Source organism: Nicotiana tomentosiformis, chromosome 1, assembly GCF_000390325.3.
Source record: "Nicotiana tomentosiformis chromosome 1, ASM39032v3, whole genome shotgun sequence".
NCBI classification, from domain to species: Eukaryota; Viridiplantae; Streptophyta; class Magnoliopsida; order Solanales; family Solanaceae; genus Nicotiana; species Nicotiana tomentosiformis.
In genome coordinates this window covers 18,578,315-18,590,451 of record NC_090812.1, presented here as the reverse complement: position 1 = coordinate 18,590,451, position 12,137 = coordinate 18,578,315, and the positions used below count along the sequence as shown (strand labels likewise).

Genomic DNA, 12,137 nt, shown 5'->3' with positions numbered 1-12,137 from the left:
AATCCACACATCATGTACAAATATTTATATTATACAATGCCTGTGAATTTTGGACTTATCTTCTAAAAATTCCCAAGCATATCTTGTAAATTATGTGTAACGTATATGATATATATATAAAAGGTTTTGCTAACCTACTACATAGTTATAGTATGTTATATATTCATACATACAAATCATATTCATGTGCTTCCAAAGTTTTGTATTTATACAACCAATCTCAAATCTCGGTACATCATTTTATTTTGGCATTTCAAATATTAATTGGCAGAAAATTACATGGATAACCGAAACATTAACTGCAACAAAATTAAAATCTAATTAAGGCTGTTTTAGCTTTCTCTGCCATTTAATGTTGAGAAAGAAGCTGCATATAAAACTTAATAAAATTGAGAAACAAAAACATATCACGTAGGCTCATGCGGGCAGAATTACTAATTTCTACATCATGTTGATTTATCTTTCGAGAATTAAAAAAGAATGTTAGAGAAGAAGATTTAAAGAATAAATTATTATAATTCTAAAAGGCCAACAAAAACATAAATAAAATATTTTTCTTATTTTAGAACTCCCAAAATATTTGATATGATAATTATAATAATGAAAATATTTGTTACATCTCTTAACTACTCAACATTTAATAATTTTGTTTTACTTATTTACTTTTATTAAGCTCTATACAGTTAAACAGTGACACATAAAATAAGACAAGAGATAATATTTATCACAGAAATATTTATATCAAAGCCAAATCGGAGAAGAGCTCCTAAATTCCGGTAAACCTTATATGGAGTATTAAACTCTTTCGTCCCCCAATGCTCAGCGATCTACCAACACAACAAATCAGCATTAGTCTTTCACTATACCCGTAAAAATTCTCAGCTGTTGACAGCCACCCCACATTCATCTTCATTCTGTGTTTCTCCCTTCTCCACCTTCTCTCTCTGCTTTAGCACCGACAGATCTTCAATTCCCACTTCCCCCATTTCCATTTCCTGACATTTCACAGATCCTACACTGCACACACTTGTTGCAGTGTATTTAGTATTTACCCCAGCTGGGTCTTTTCCCTTTGCCATTGCACTGATCAATTACTTACTCAATGTGTGTAATGGAATAGTGAAGTTTAGGGTTTAGGATTTTTTTTTCCTTGATTGTTTAATTGTGGGGTTGATGGCGTCAGAGGTAGTGGGTAGTACTAGTCAGAGCTGGAAAGATGTGTACAAGGGCATGTCCTCTGATAATATTAAAGGATTGGTACTTGCATTGTCTTCAAGCATCTTCATTGGTGCTAGCTTCATCGTTAAGAAAAAGGGGTTAAAGAAAGCTGGTGCTTCTGGCGTCAGGGCTGGTACCTTTTCTCCCTTTTTTTGAAGCTTATTAGTTGTATTTATGTTTAATTTAGTAGCGGGTTTAGTTTGTATGTGCTAATGTGTTAATTTCATCTCATGAATGGTAAGTGTTGTTGCTATAGTTGTAAAGGTCTTTTCTTGGCTGAGATCTTGAGTTATCATGTAGATGTGTCGTGTAAGCAGATTTTCAGATTCTGTTATCAATTATTGGAATGGAGTGGGCTCGAATAGAGCTAATGTAGTATGTATGACTCCAACTATTTTGGGAATGGGCGTAGTTGATTGATTTTTTTTTATCATTTAAGTATGTGGAGATCATTACCTGTTGTATTTAGTGGGCTTTTTTTGGATATATTCGTAGATCAGACGTGTGTGGGTGTATAATGTGGTATGAGGATTGTAAGCTTTTGTGGGTTCTGAATTTGACTGATGAAGTTCTGAATGTGACTGCAAGTGTCATTCCTAGCAAATTACTCACTTTGCTAAATCAAACTAACCAGCTGGAAGTTTAAAAAGTGAACAAACGTGTTTTAGGTAGTTAAGCTTTAGATGTTTCCTATGCTAGAAAGTATAGTGAAAGAGAAAAAACTGCTATTGCTTGACTGATTGACAGGACCTACCGTTAGGATGTTTTGCGGTATACATACTGTTCTTTTCGACGCCCTTCAGAGTTGTACACGAATACCTAAGTCTTCCTTTAGTTCTAGCAAGAAACATATTTGCCAAGCATTATTCCTATTCTGGGAATGGTGTTAACCTCTTCGAATAATAGAGTCTTTGCTACATTGGCCATGACTGCATTGTATTTTTCTTTATTACGCTGTTTGGGTCTTAGTTGTCCATTAAAGATGAAACAGTAGTATAAATCTCGTTGTTTCAAGTGACAATCGGACTTAAAGCGGTGTTTTTTGGATTCATGAATGCAGTCTAGCCTGATGTGGATTACCATCTATAAAACAATGCTGATAGCCTGATACTGTTTGTATGTGTTTGCTTTTACTACAAAAAGTTTCTTGGTGCCAGTTCTTTACCTAAAACATTTGTTTGAATGATTGTATACTATTTGCTGCTTTGAGTCATAATTAGTGGCAAGACGCCTAATGCTAAATTGTCTGTAATTTGTGCTTTAAAAGTTTTTACTTGTGATGTTCATTCTTTCATTTGGCAGTCAGAACAACTTTTCCAAATTTATATGTTTTATTAATGGAGGGTTGGGTAGATTAACTGCTTATGCGGAATCATATAAGTGAGATGTGATTATATGCTTAATGCTTTTGCATCATCGGTATGGTTTACAATTCATGATGTTTTTATATTCACTTTCAGATGCACAATTTCTGTGACTTGACATTGATACTTTTTACAGGAGTTGGAGGATACTCGTATCTATTTGAGCCACTTTGGTGGGTGGGCATGATAACAAGTGAGTTGGACTACTATTATTGCATGTGATACATAATTAAAGAGTCTTCTAACCCGCCTTTTTTTGTTAATATTAGAGAGAGTAGAACAAGCCCCCTTTTGCAACAAGCTTGGGGCTGCTTTCCTTTAACTTGCATATTTTGTTACAATTAAAAGTCATTCTCTGGTTTGGTTCTTTTGGGTTCAGTTGACCAAAATCCAGTGGTCCTTGGTGTTGGACTGTTGGTTACCCCTCTCTCGCTGATATTTGAAGGAATATGGAACAGTCAAGTCATGACTGTTTTAGACATGGCCTTAATTAATGAAGTTGCTTTTAGTCAACAGTCCTTTATGGGAAAGCTCTGTGGCTGCTCTTTACTTGATCATCGGCCAAAACTAAATACAGATTTATAAGAAGTGCTGTTTATAAGCTCATGATGTGTACATTATCTAATTGCAAGGTGCAGTGCCCTTCCCTCTACTTGGTTAATTGCTAACTGATCTAAGGTTAGTTAAAAGGCTTTCTAACTAAACTGAGAGATTTTGGACTCAGGTTAAAAAGCATGATTATGTCCATTCTTCCCAAATAAACATAAGGAGAACTATACTAGCAAGTTAGGTTTTCATCAGGAGTTTATTGCACCTTGTTTCCCGGTGTTCTTTATGCTTTATCGTTTAAGATATAGTGTCGACCTGTGAATTATGTTGCACATTTATCCTGTCTGGCTGGCAAATGCTCTTCTTTTAATAATTTTAATTGTTTATTTCTCTCTTCATTTATATGGACTGTGTCTAATCCTATTGGAGATAGACTTCTAACATTTAGCTGCTATTCCAAACAGTGATTGTTGGAGAGGTTGCTAATTTTGCAGCTTATGCATTTGCTCCTGCCATTCTGGTGACTCCTCTTGGTGCTCTGAGTATTATTATAAGGTATTGCGTAATTTTAACAGCTAGTTCGAATTTGACTTTTATGGTTTTGAGTATTGATGAGGCTGTAAATCCCAGTGCCGTCCTTGCACGCATTATTTTGCGAGAGAAGCTACATACATTTGGAATTTTAGGTTGTGCTTTATGTGTTGTGGGTTCCATCACAATTGTGTTGCATGCTCCACAAGAACGTGAGATTGAATCTGTGACAGAAGTGTGGGATCTTGCTACTGAGCCAGGTAGTTTCCTGCTTCATATGGTTTATGATGTTAGTTGCTTGTTTTGTCTCTAAACTAATCTGTTAGAGCTTACTTTTCGACTGTCCTGCAGCATTTCTCTTCTATGCTGCTTTGGTGGTAACGACTTCCCTAGTTCTAATATTTCACTATCTTCCGCAATATGGGCAGACACACATTATGTTCTATATTGGAGTTTGCTCGCTAGTAGGTTCTTTATCGGTATGTGACTAAAACTATCTGATTTTGTCTTATCTGAATGATGTTGCTTTTGTTGTTGTACACATGTATTTTTCTAATCGAAATTTCAGCTGTGGTATAACAGGTTATGAGTGTCAAAGCTATTGGCATTGCTTTGAAGTTGACATTATCAGGAATGAATCAGTTAATATACCCACAAACTTGGGCATTTACTATGATTGTCATTGTTTGTATTCTCACCCAAATGAATTACTTAAATAAGGTCAGAGTTGTTCATTCTTTTTATCTCCTTGTTTTTTTTTGCAAAGTTCTTCCAGTACTTCTGCATGCTGTAGTCTGTACTTGCTCTTGGAGCATAGTTACATGTGGGTGAAGAGGGTGGGGTCAAACACTATTGGTTCATTGCTGAAATGAATATAAGCAATAAGAGTGCTAATCTGCTTCTTCTTCATTGAGGAGAATATCCCCTCTCTGCTGTAGTAACAAATCATTTCACAGCTCTTTATGATATCACGACTCATTCAACATTGTACTTTATGATTGTTTTCTTAGTCGACCCTGCACTTTATAACTGTTTGTTTTTTGTAGTATTAGCTCAAAGTTTAGGTGTACGTTTATCTTCCTAGGGAATGTATTGTGATCTAAGAATGCGGATAATATAGGTTAGGATCATGCTTACTTTGGATTGAGATCTTACTTTTATCATAGAGCTTGGGATAAAGGCATCTTCTTGAACCGAGGGTCTATCGGAAACAACGTCTCTGCCTCCCCAGGGTAGGGTAAAGGTCTGCGTATACACTATCCTCCTCAGACTCACTTTTGGGACTCCACTGGGTTTGTTGTTGTTGTTGTTGTGCTAAAGGCAAAATATCAAAGGAAAATGAGCAAGTCAATTACTGTCACATGTTATGTGTAATAAGAAATAAGTTGGAAAGACACAAATATACAGTACATGGAATCTTAGAAAGCATGGGCTTGTACCCGGATGCACGAGTTATACTAAAAACCAATATATTATAGCCCACTTCAAATATTTGCTTTCGAGAGGGATAATCAACTCTGAAAAAATCAAATCTGTTTATTTTATGCTTACATTTAACTGATCAGTAAAAAATTTATGCTTACATTCAACATTAATTGAAAACACATAGCTTTGTAAGGCTTTACTTTAGATGGTTTGGTCTATCAGCTATTACATTTGGATCAGATTCAGCTATGCTTCTACACATGAAGCAACATTTCTCCCAAAAAATTAAGGCAAAATTGAAGCTTTTGAATGTTCACATGCAAATGATATTTACCCTTTTGTCATTGTGATCTTCCCTCACTCCTTTTTGGGTGAATCGTCAATGCAGGCCCTTGACACATTCAATACAGCTGTTGTGTCCCCGATATACTATGTCATGTTCACTTCTTTAACTATTTTGGCCAGTGTCATCATGTTCAAGGTAATTTCTCCACTCGTCTCAATAACTTATATATCACATTGGAATATATTAGTGATATATCAATTTTCTCCCGCTTGCCCGGTTGTTTCATTAGAATTAAAATTCCTGTTCCGGCCAATCTCTGTATTTTGATGTACGATATGTATCCTATGCTTTCTTCCAATTGGGGGTCATCAAATATGGTTATGTTTGTTTTCCTTTCTATCTGTTCGTGAAATTAGAGAGCTGGATAAGCATTGAGTTGACCACGACCTTGAACAGAATCTGTTCTATAGGCTCGTATCACTGTATCCTTGAGTTCTAAGAATAAGCATTGAGTTGAACATATCCAATCGGAAAACCATTTATTAGATTTTCTGAGATCTTGTAAGTTGAATGTAGGAGGCACTGCGTTTTTCTAGTGCTTGAGCGATGTGGTTTTGTGATGTTTTATTTATAATCCTTATTTAATTCTCGGATATTCTTCTCATTGCTTGAGTGAACAGGACTGGGATAGGCAGAATCCAACACAAATTGTAACAGAAATGTGCGGGTTTGTGACTATTCTTTCCGGGACTTTTCTTCTTCACAAAACCAAAGACATGGTTGATGGTAAGCTATGCAGTTTTTCTTATGGTTTTACTTTCTCAAAGGTTTCCAAAGAGGCTTTTAATTATCAAATCTAATACAGGTCCCCCAACGCTACCTGTGCGGCTCCCCAAGCACGCCGATGATGAGGATGGTTTTGGACAAGAAGGTATTCCTTTGAAGCGGCAAGAATCTTTGAGATCATAACGTGATACTATTTGTTTTCCTCTTTTTTCCTTTTCCTCTCTTTCTTTTCACCCTGGTCCAGGAAACAATTCTAACCACCCAAATTCAGCTGCACAATTCCCTCATTTGTTCTTCATCTCTCAAGAAGAGACCACACACCAATTGTATTCTATTGGACTGTTTTTGTTATATGTAGTGAGTAAAAAGGAAGAGCTTTTCTACCCATCTTTAAGCCATGAAAACAGCACCAACTATGCATTTGCAATTGTGCTTTACTTGATTATAATGTAGTCCGAGCAGAGTGCTAGTATAGAATCGCAATTGTTTCCAGGAAACGATGAGTGTGTTTCATCATTCAAGACTAAGAAATCACAATAATGCAAGCAGCTCGATTTTAGCACGACGATGCCGACCCTTTAGAACGGTCCTTGTCGAATAGGGGATTGCTTTAAATTGGACAGGTCCAAAATAAGTTAAAAACTGGACGTATGGGATCATACAAAAAAAGAAAAAACAGTTAATACAAATGGGATCAAATCTGCTACTAATAAACAAACTTGCCCAAGATATTCCACCTTTTTAATAAGAATGGTATATATTTGTGGCTAAAATATCCACCTACAGAAATTAAGTGACGAACTAGCAAATGAATACACTTCAGAAAAGAATTTTAGAAGTACTGGTAGTGCGGCAACAGTAACAGCTTGCTCCATTGTCTATACAAGCTGGTCAAATGAGGTAATGCAGTCTATCTACAGGTTTAGTATGCCACGACCATCATCACCACAATTTACTTGTGAGGTTCAATAGCTATGTTCCCTATGACATACTACTGAAATACATCCATATGTCAATCTCAACATCTAAAATCGGATTTCTAATGGACTTACACATCCATGAACAAAATTAAAATATGATACGATTACTTTATGCAGCGACCCAGCTTTCTTGATTGCAGTAAAAACGTCCAAACAGTACCAAGATGTTTGGTTCTCAGATCTTCTGAAAAGCAACTCACTTTGGCTCCTCTGCTACGGAGAACAACTAGGATATAGTTTTATCTGTGGTTTTCTGCCAACTGTAGCCATTGAACTCTATTTTTTCTGTATTTGCTTTAGAAGCCCAGAGACAGAAGCACAATGTGTTGATTTGTATTCACATTGCTCACAACAGTACTTTAGTGCTTCGATCACCTTTACACACCTATTAGCACATGCAAAAAGACAAGGGTTAGAACAAATATTCCACAATAATTCTGTAATCCGATTAACTTAGTAGCTCCCCAACCCATCATGGAGAACTGTAGCTGACTAAATAAGCATGCACTTAAACATTGTTTAAAGAAGTACAAAGGGATGAGATATGCCTAAGATGGAACTCATAGAAGTATTGCATTAGAGAGGCAGCATGTCCAGATGTATAGTACACGAACAACTATTACAACCACTGCTGTTTCAATTCTAATCTATTTGGGGTCAACTATATGGATCCTCAATATCTATTCTGCTCTATTTGGATCGTTTCAAATACTCAAAAATTTGTCTTCTCAACTAGGACACCGGAGGTTCTTTTCTATATATGTCCTTTTTTATTGTTTTTTTTTAATCAAACTTTCTAAATCCATATGGTATGATATAGCTTTCAAGCTTCCTAGCCTGGGTTTGTGTGAAGCATGAGAACATGAGCAAGCTCAGTCTTTCGCTACTCGTGTGACCCCACCTCATGGCTTTCAAAAGGGCCTAAAGTGCATGATGATACGATTTCCGAAATATATAAATATAAAGAAAAAGGCCTACTCTTGCTATTCTCTTTCTTGCTCTCTCCTATTGACTATTGACATAGCAAAGTCTGGTTCTATTGAGCGTGATACCCGCCTTCTCCAAAGTGGTTTTTGAAAAGGTCTTTAAACAACTCTTTGTATCCAGTTCCAAAAGGTTAAAATGAATGGCTTTTTTCTCTGCCCACCACCCATATATATATACACACACACATATATATAATAGAAGTTCTCTACATTTTCTACTATCATACAAATTTCTAAACCAACTAAAAAGAGTACCAACAAATACAAGACGTAATGTAAGTGTCCAGATGTAGTAGAGTAAGGTTAGAAATTTTGTTATAGTACCTGCCATATAAGAAGCCTTGGACAATGAAGCAATGAGTACACGAAATGACATCCATTGTCAGATTTTTCAATTATGTCTAGGAACTGATAGCCTCATTATTTCTATAATGTCTCTTAATTCAGTTCATGAAATGACTCAAAGGAATATCTCGATTTCAGAATGTACGTGAAGGATTGCATATCATGATTGATGATAGCTCCAATGATCTCTTGGGAAAAATATAAGATCACTATTTTACTGAAAATTGATCAAGTGCAAATAACTAGACAGCCTTAATGCCGAACAGGTGAGTTTACCGTCTGCTTATTTTGGGAGACATGCATCTCTAAGGATTATCGTCTATTAGCTAAATCAGTACGTAGGGGAACAATACAGCGGAAAGAAGGGACTTTGAATTTCGCTTTCTTGTAAAAAAGAAGTGGCAGTTCAGCTACAGTATGCAAACAAACAGGCTACACTTTCACATGATCAAACACAAAACTACCTGAAAAGCAATTACTCTAGAAGAAGCAAGTAATGAGACTTTACCTCTCAATAAATTTGCTTTACTAGTGCACCAAACATTTAAACTTTCTCTCTCGGCTTCGTCAACACCCAATACAACAACTACTACACATCAATATCCCCTATATAAATCCTCAACATCCATTTTGCTCCATTCTTGTTTCATTTGAACCCTCAATAACTTAGTCTAAGACAATTAGGGGTCCTTCTCTACATCTTCTACTAGCATACATATCTCTAAAATAAAACTAAAAAGACCCCAGTAATATTTATATACTTTTTTACAAAGCCGAAATAAACATTTGAGATTTTATTTATTGTTGTCAAGAAAACATCAATTTCATATCACCGCCATTGCAGGGTTTCATAGATTTATGCATATTGGTACAACCATATCCCTGGGACACACCAACTTGTATTTCAAGAACCATAAAAAATAAGCTCCATCAGAGGACCAAAATAAGCACCAATTATTATAGCCATAATAAGACAGCAAAAAGTAAGAATAAATTACGTATTACATAAGAGGGAAAAAAAGAGAGAAAGGATAAAGAGGAAACACACCTTTGAGAAAGAAAATTATTCTTGGAAAGGCAAGCTTGAATATCGCAAGCCTGTTTCTTACATGGCTCTTTACTCGGCTGTGTCATTTCTTCTTAATTCTCTCTGTATTTGTAGCTTTAAAGCTTTAAAACCCTTAAATCTGAATTCTTATTACTGTCAAATGGATCTTCAAAAATGGAAGTTGATTGATGCCAAAAGGGGGTAATTGGGTATCAGATTCTTGAGGTCTTCAATTTTCCAATGCGTTGAATTGAATTTCGGGGGAACTCCTAACCGACTGCCTATATATAAGTAAGGTTTTAGTGGGGCTCCGTTTTGGATTTGGACTTCCATTGATCTGCGTTTTGCCCGTGTAAATGACACCAGATAGCCACTTTTCAGCCTGCTGTTAAAAATATATTTGTATAATTTATAGTGTATTTAAAAATTAGCCAATTCGCTTGTACTGAAGTTTAAACCTCAAAATTCAAATTTCTGGGCATATGTCATAAAGTTCGAAAATTGTGGCAAGAAGTTCGAATCTTATGTCCTGAATTTTAAATTAGCAATTAAAAAATTCATGACACTTAATCCTGAATTTCAAATTAGAAGCTTAAAAATTCAGGACACTAAATCTTGAATTTCAAATTCAGAATACTTAATCCTGAGTTTGGGTGATTTGCCTAATCTTTAAATATACTGTAAATTATGGATATATTTAAAACATCATGTTTAAAAGTGGCTACCGGTGCACTTAGCTCGTTTTGCCCTAGATCAAATTTAATGAGCCACTGTTTCTTCTGCCCAATTAAGGAGTATTAAGCTGGTGTTTAGGTGGAAAAATATTCAAAAAAAAGAGTTTCAAAAGTGCTTCAAGGAGACTAGCTTTTTGGCCAAGCTTAAAAAATCTTAGTTTGAAAAATATTTTTTTCAAAACTACTTTTTTTTAGAAGTATTTTTTTTGAGAAGTAATTTATGTTTGATTAATTAATTTGAAAAATACTTTTGAACAATAATTAGTATTTTACCAAGGTTTAAAAAGTGCTTTTAAATATATTTTTCTTAAAAGTATTTTTCGAAAGAGTACTTTTTAAAAGATGTTACTTTTTCTGCATCTCAAAAACTGTTTCTACTTCTACTCAAAATACTTTTTTATTTCTCGTTCTAAAAGCTTGGTCAAAACTTAACTTTAGAAAAAATTACTACGTTGAGCTACTAAAGTTTCGCGGTCCATTTCTATCAATTCACCAAATAAAGTGTGATTAAGACTTGTCTCTGTTTTCCTACGTTGCACATTTGCACGTATCCGAACAAAAAACTATATCCAAAACAGAAAAATTTACGTTCATATTATAAATGTTAAGTGCAGAAACGGTAATTAATGTAACATAAGGATAATCGGCTTGTTGTGGTCTAATTTTTTCCATATCTGGCTCTACTCACTGTACATATTCAGCTTCATTCTCAGCAATATCTGGTACTAATAGGTAACAGCTTTCCCACTTTGCTCATTTCTACCACAATGATTAAATCATGTAATCCTTTTGTATGTAAGATTTTGCATTACTTAAGTTAAGTCTATAATTAGCAACTGATTTTATTAGTATAACTAGGTGGTTTACCTATGGTTATCGTCAAATCCCAAAGCAATTTAAAGTCATTTTTACCTGGGCATAAGTTCTATAAAGCCAAGAATATTACTATTTTTGGTTAAAATAAAAGTGATGTTCAACCATCAAGGCCATGGCGAGATGGATAGCTTAACCGAAAGACTCGAGTTTGAACTTGTTTGACCCAAAAATTTAGATACGAGTTCAACCAATTAGATTTAAATAAAATAGAGTCAATCTTAGCTAATATTAATATCCAGGAAACAAGGTTATCGATTTTATGAGAGATAGTATGTATATTTGATCGAATGGCAATAAATGTGAGCAATAATAGCAATATTCGATGATCCAAAAAGGTGAAAAATAGCATTAAATTATAATAAGTAGCAATGAATAATATTTAAGTAAATAAAAAGGTGTGAGTCACCTGAAAATGGGTGAGATCTGTGGATATTCTTGCTGACAATGATGAATGATTGATGAACCTTTGTACACTTAGGTTGTTCTTAGATCAGGTCGAAAAGTTAGACAAGAATCTTAGTAAAAATGTTGTTTTCGTATGCTTGTGATATGACCAGATTCTCTCAATAAAGTCAATGTGTTTTCTTATAAGTGAATCTCCCCCTATCATTGTGTCTCTTTCTATTTATAGGGAACATATTCCTAAAAATCCTAATAATACAGGTACAGAGAATATCCACTAGAATATTTTCTTTTATGCCATATCCTAAAACTAGCCGTTATAACTTTGTCTAAGATGCTCGACCTCGACCTTGATCTACAACGGCTTCTCGACCTTGATCTTCGCTGACTCTTCGACGCATCCTCCATTGCTTCAGGGACCACTTCGACCTTGGGCGGGTCTTTGTTGAAGTCATATTGACGACACGTGGCAGTCTGTGAATGCCTCCTTAATGTTAACATGGTTTGATCATATCGAAGATAATTTTTGGCCCATACAGTTAGTCCCACCGCTTATTGAGTTCATCCTCGCAGGTGAGCTTAATGAGCGGATACTGTCATTTTCGAT

General features: G+C 35.2%; 2 protein-coding genes across 2 annotated transcripts; one reads left to right on the top strand and one right to left on the bottom strand.

Annotated features, from left to right (window-relative positions):
* Positions 1-755: 755 nt before the first annotated feature.
* LOC104102093 (probable magnesium transporter NIPA4) lies at positions 756-6,546 on the top strand. Its single transcript, XM_009609718.4, has 9 exons — positions 756-1,351; positions 2,719-2,775; positions 3,596-3,686; positions 3,762-3,922; positions 4,014-4,141; positions 4,245-4,382; positions 5,476-5,568; positions 6,054-6,159; positions 6,239-6,546. The coding sequence occupies exons 1-9, from the start codon at positions 1,174-1,176 to the stop codon at positions 6,340-6,342; spliced, it is 1,056 nt and encodes a 351-aa protein (XP_009608013.1). The 5' UTR covers positions 756-1,173; the 3' UTR covers positions 6,343-6,546.
* A 351-nt stretch (positions 6,547-6,897) lies between these two features.
* LOC104102100 (uncharacterized) lies at positions 6,898-9,856 on the bottom strand. The gene is made up of 2 exons (XM_009609722.4): positions 9,519-9,856; positions 6,898-7,524 (listed from the first exon to the last, which is right to left on the bottom strand). The coding sequence occupies exons 1-2, from the start codon at positions 9,602-9,604 to the stop codon at positions 7,416-7,418; spliced, it is 195 nt and encodes a 64-aa protein (XP_009608017.1). The 5' UTR covers positions 9,605-9,856; the 3' UTR covers positions 6,898-7,415.
* Between the last annotated feature and the right edge of the window lie 2,281 nt (positions 9,857-12,137).

Bases quoted from the DNA above. Each gene is read 5' to 3' on its own strand.
- LOC104102100 (XM_009609722.4), bottom strand. From the start codon at position 9,604: ATGACACAGCCGAGTAAAGAGCCATGTAAGAAACAGGCTTGCGATATT. The intron at 7,525-9,518 runs GTGTGTTTCCTC...ATGTGCTAATAG, and splicing joins AATAATTTTCTTTCTCAAAG to GTGTGTAAAGGTGATCGAAG.
- LOC104102093 (XM_009609718.4), top strand. From the start codon at position 1,174: ATGGCGTCAGAGGTAGTGGGTAGTACTAGTCAGAGCTGGAAAGATGTG. The intron at 1,352-2,718 runs GTACCTTTTCTC...TACTTTTTACAG, and splicing joins TGCTTCTGGCGTCAGGGCTG to GAGTTGGAGGATACTCGTAT. The intron at 2,776-3,595 runs GTGAGTTGGACT...TATTCCAAACAG, and splicing joins GTGGGTGGGCATGATAACAA to TGATTGTTGGAGAGGTTGCT.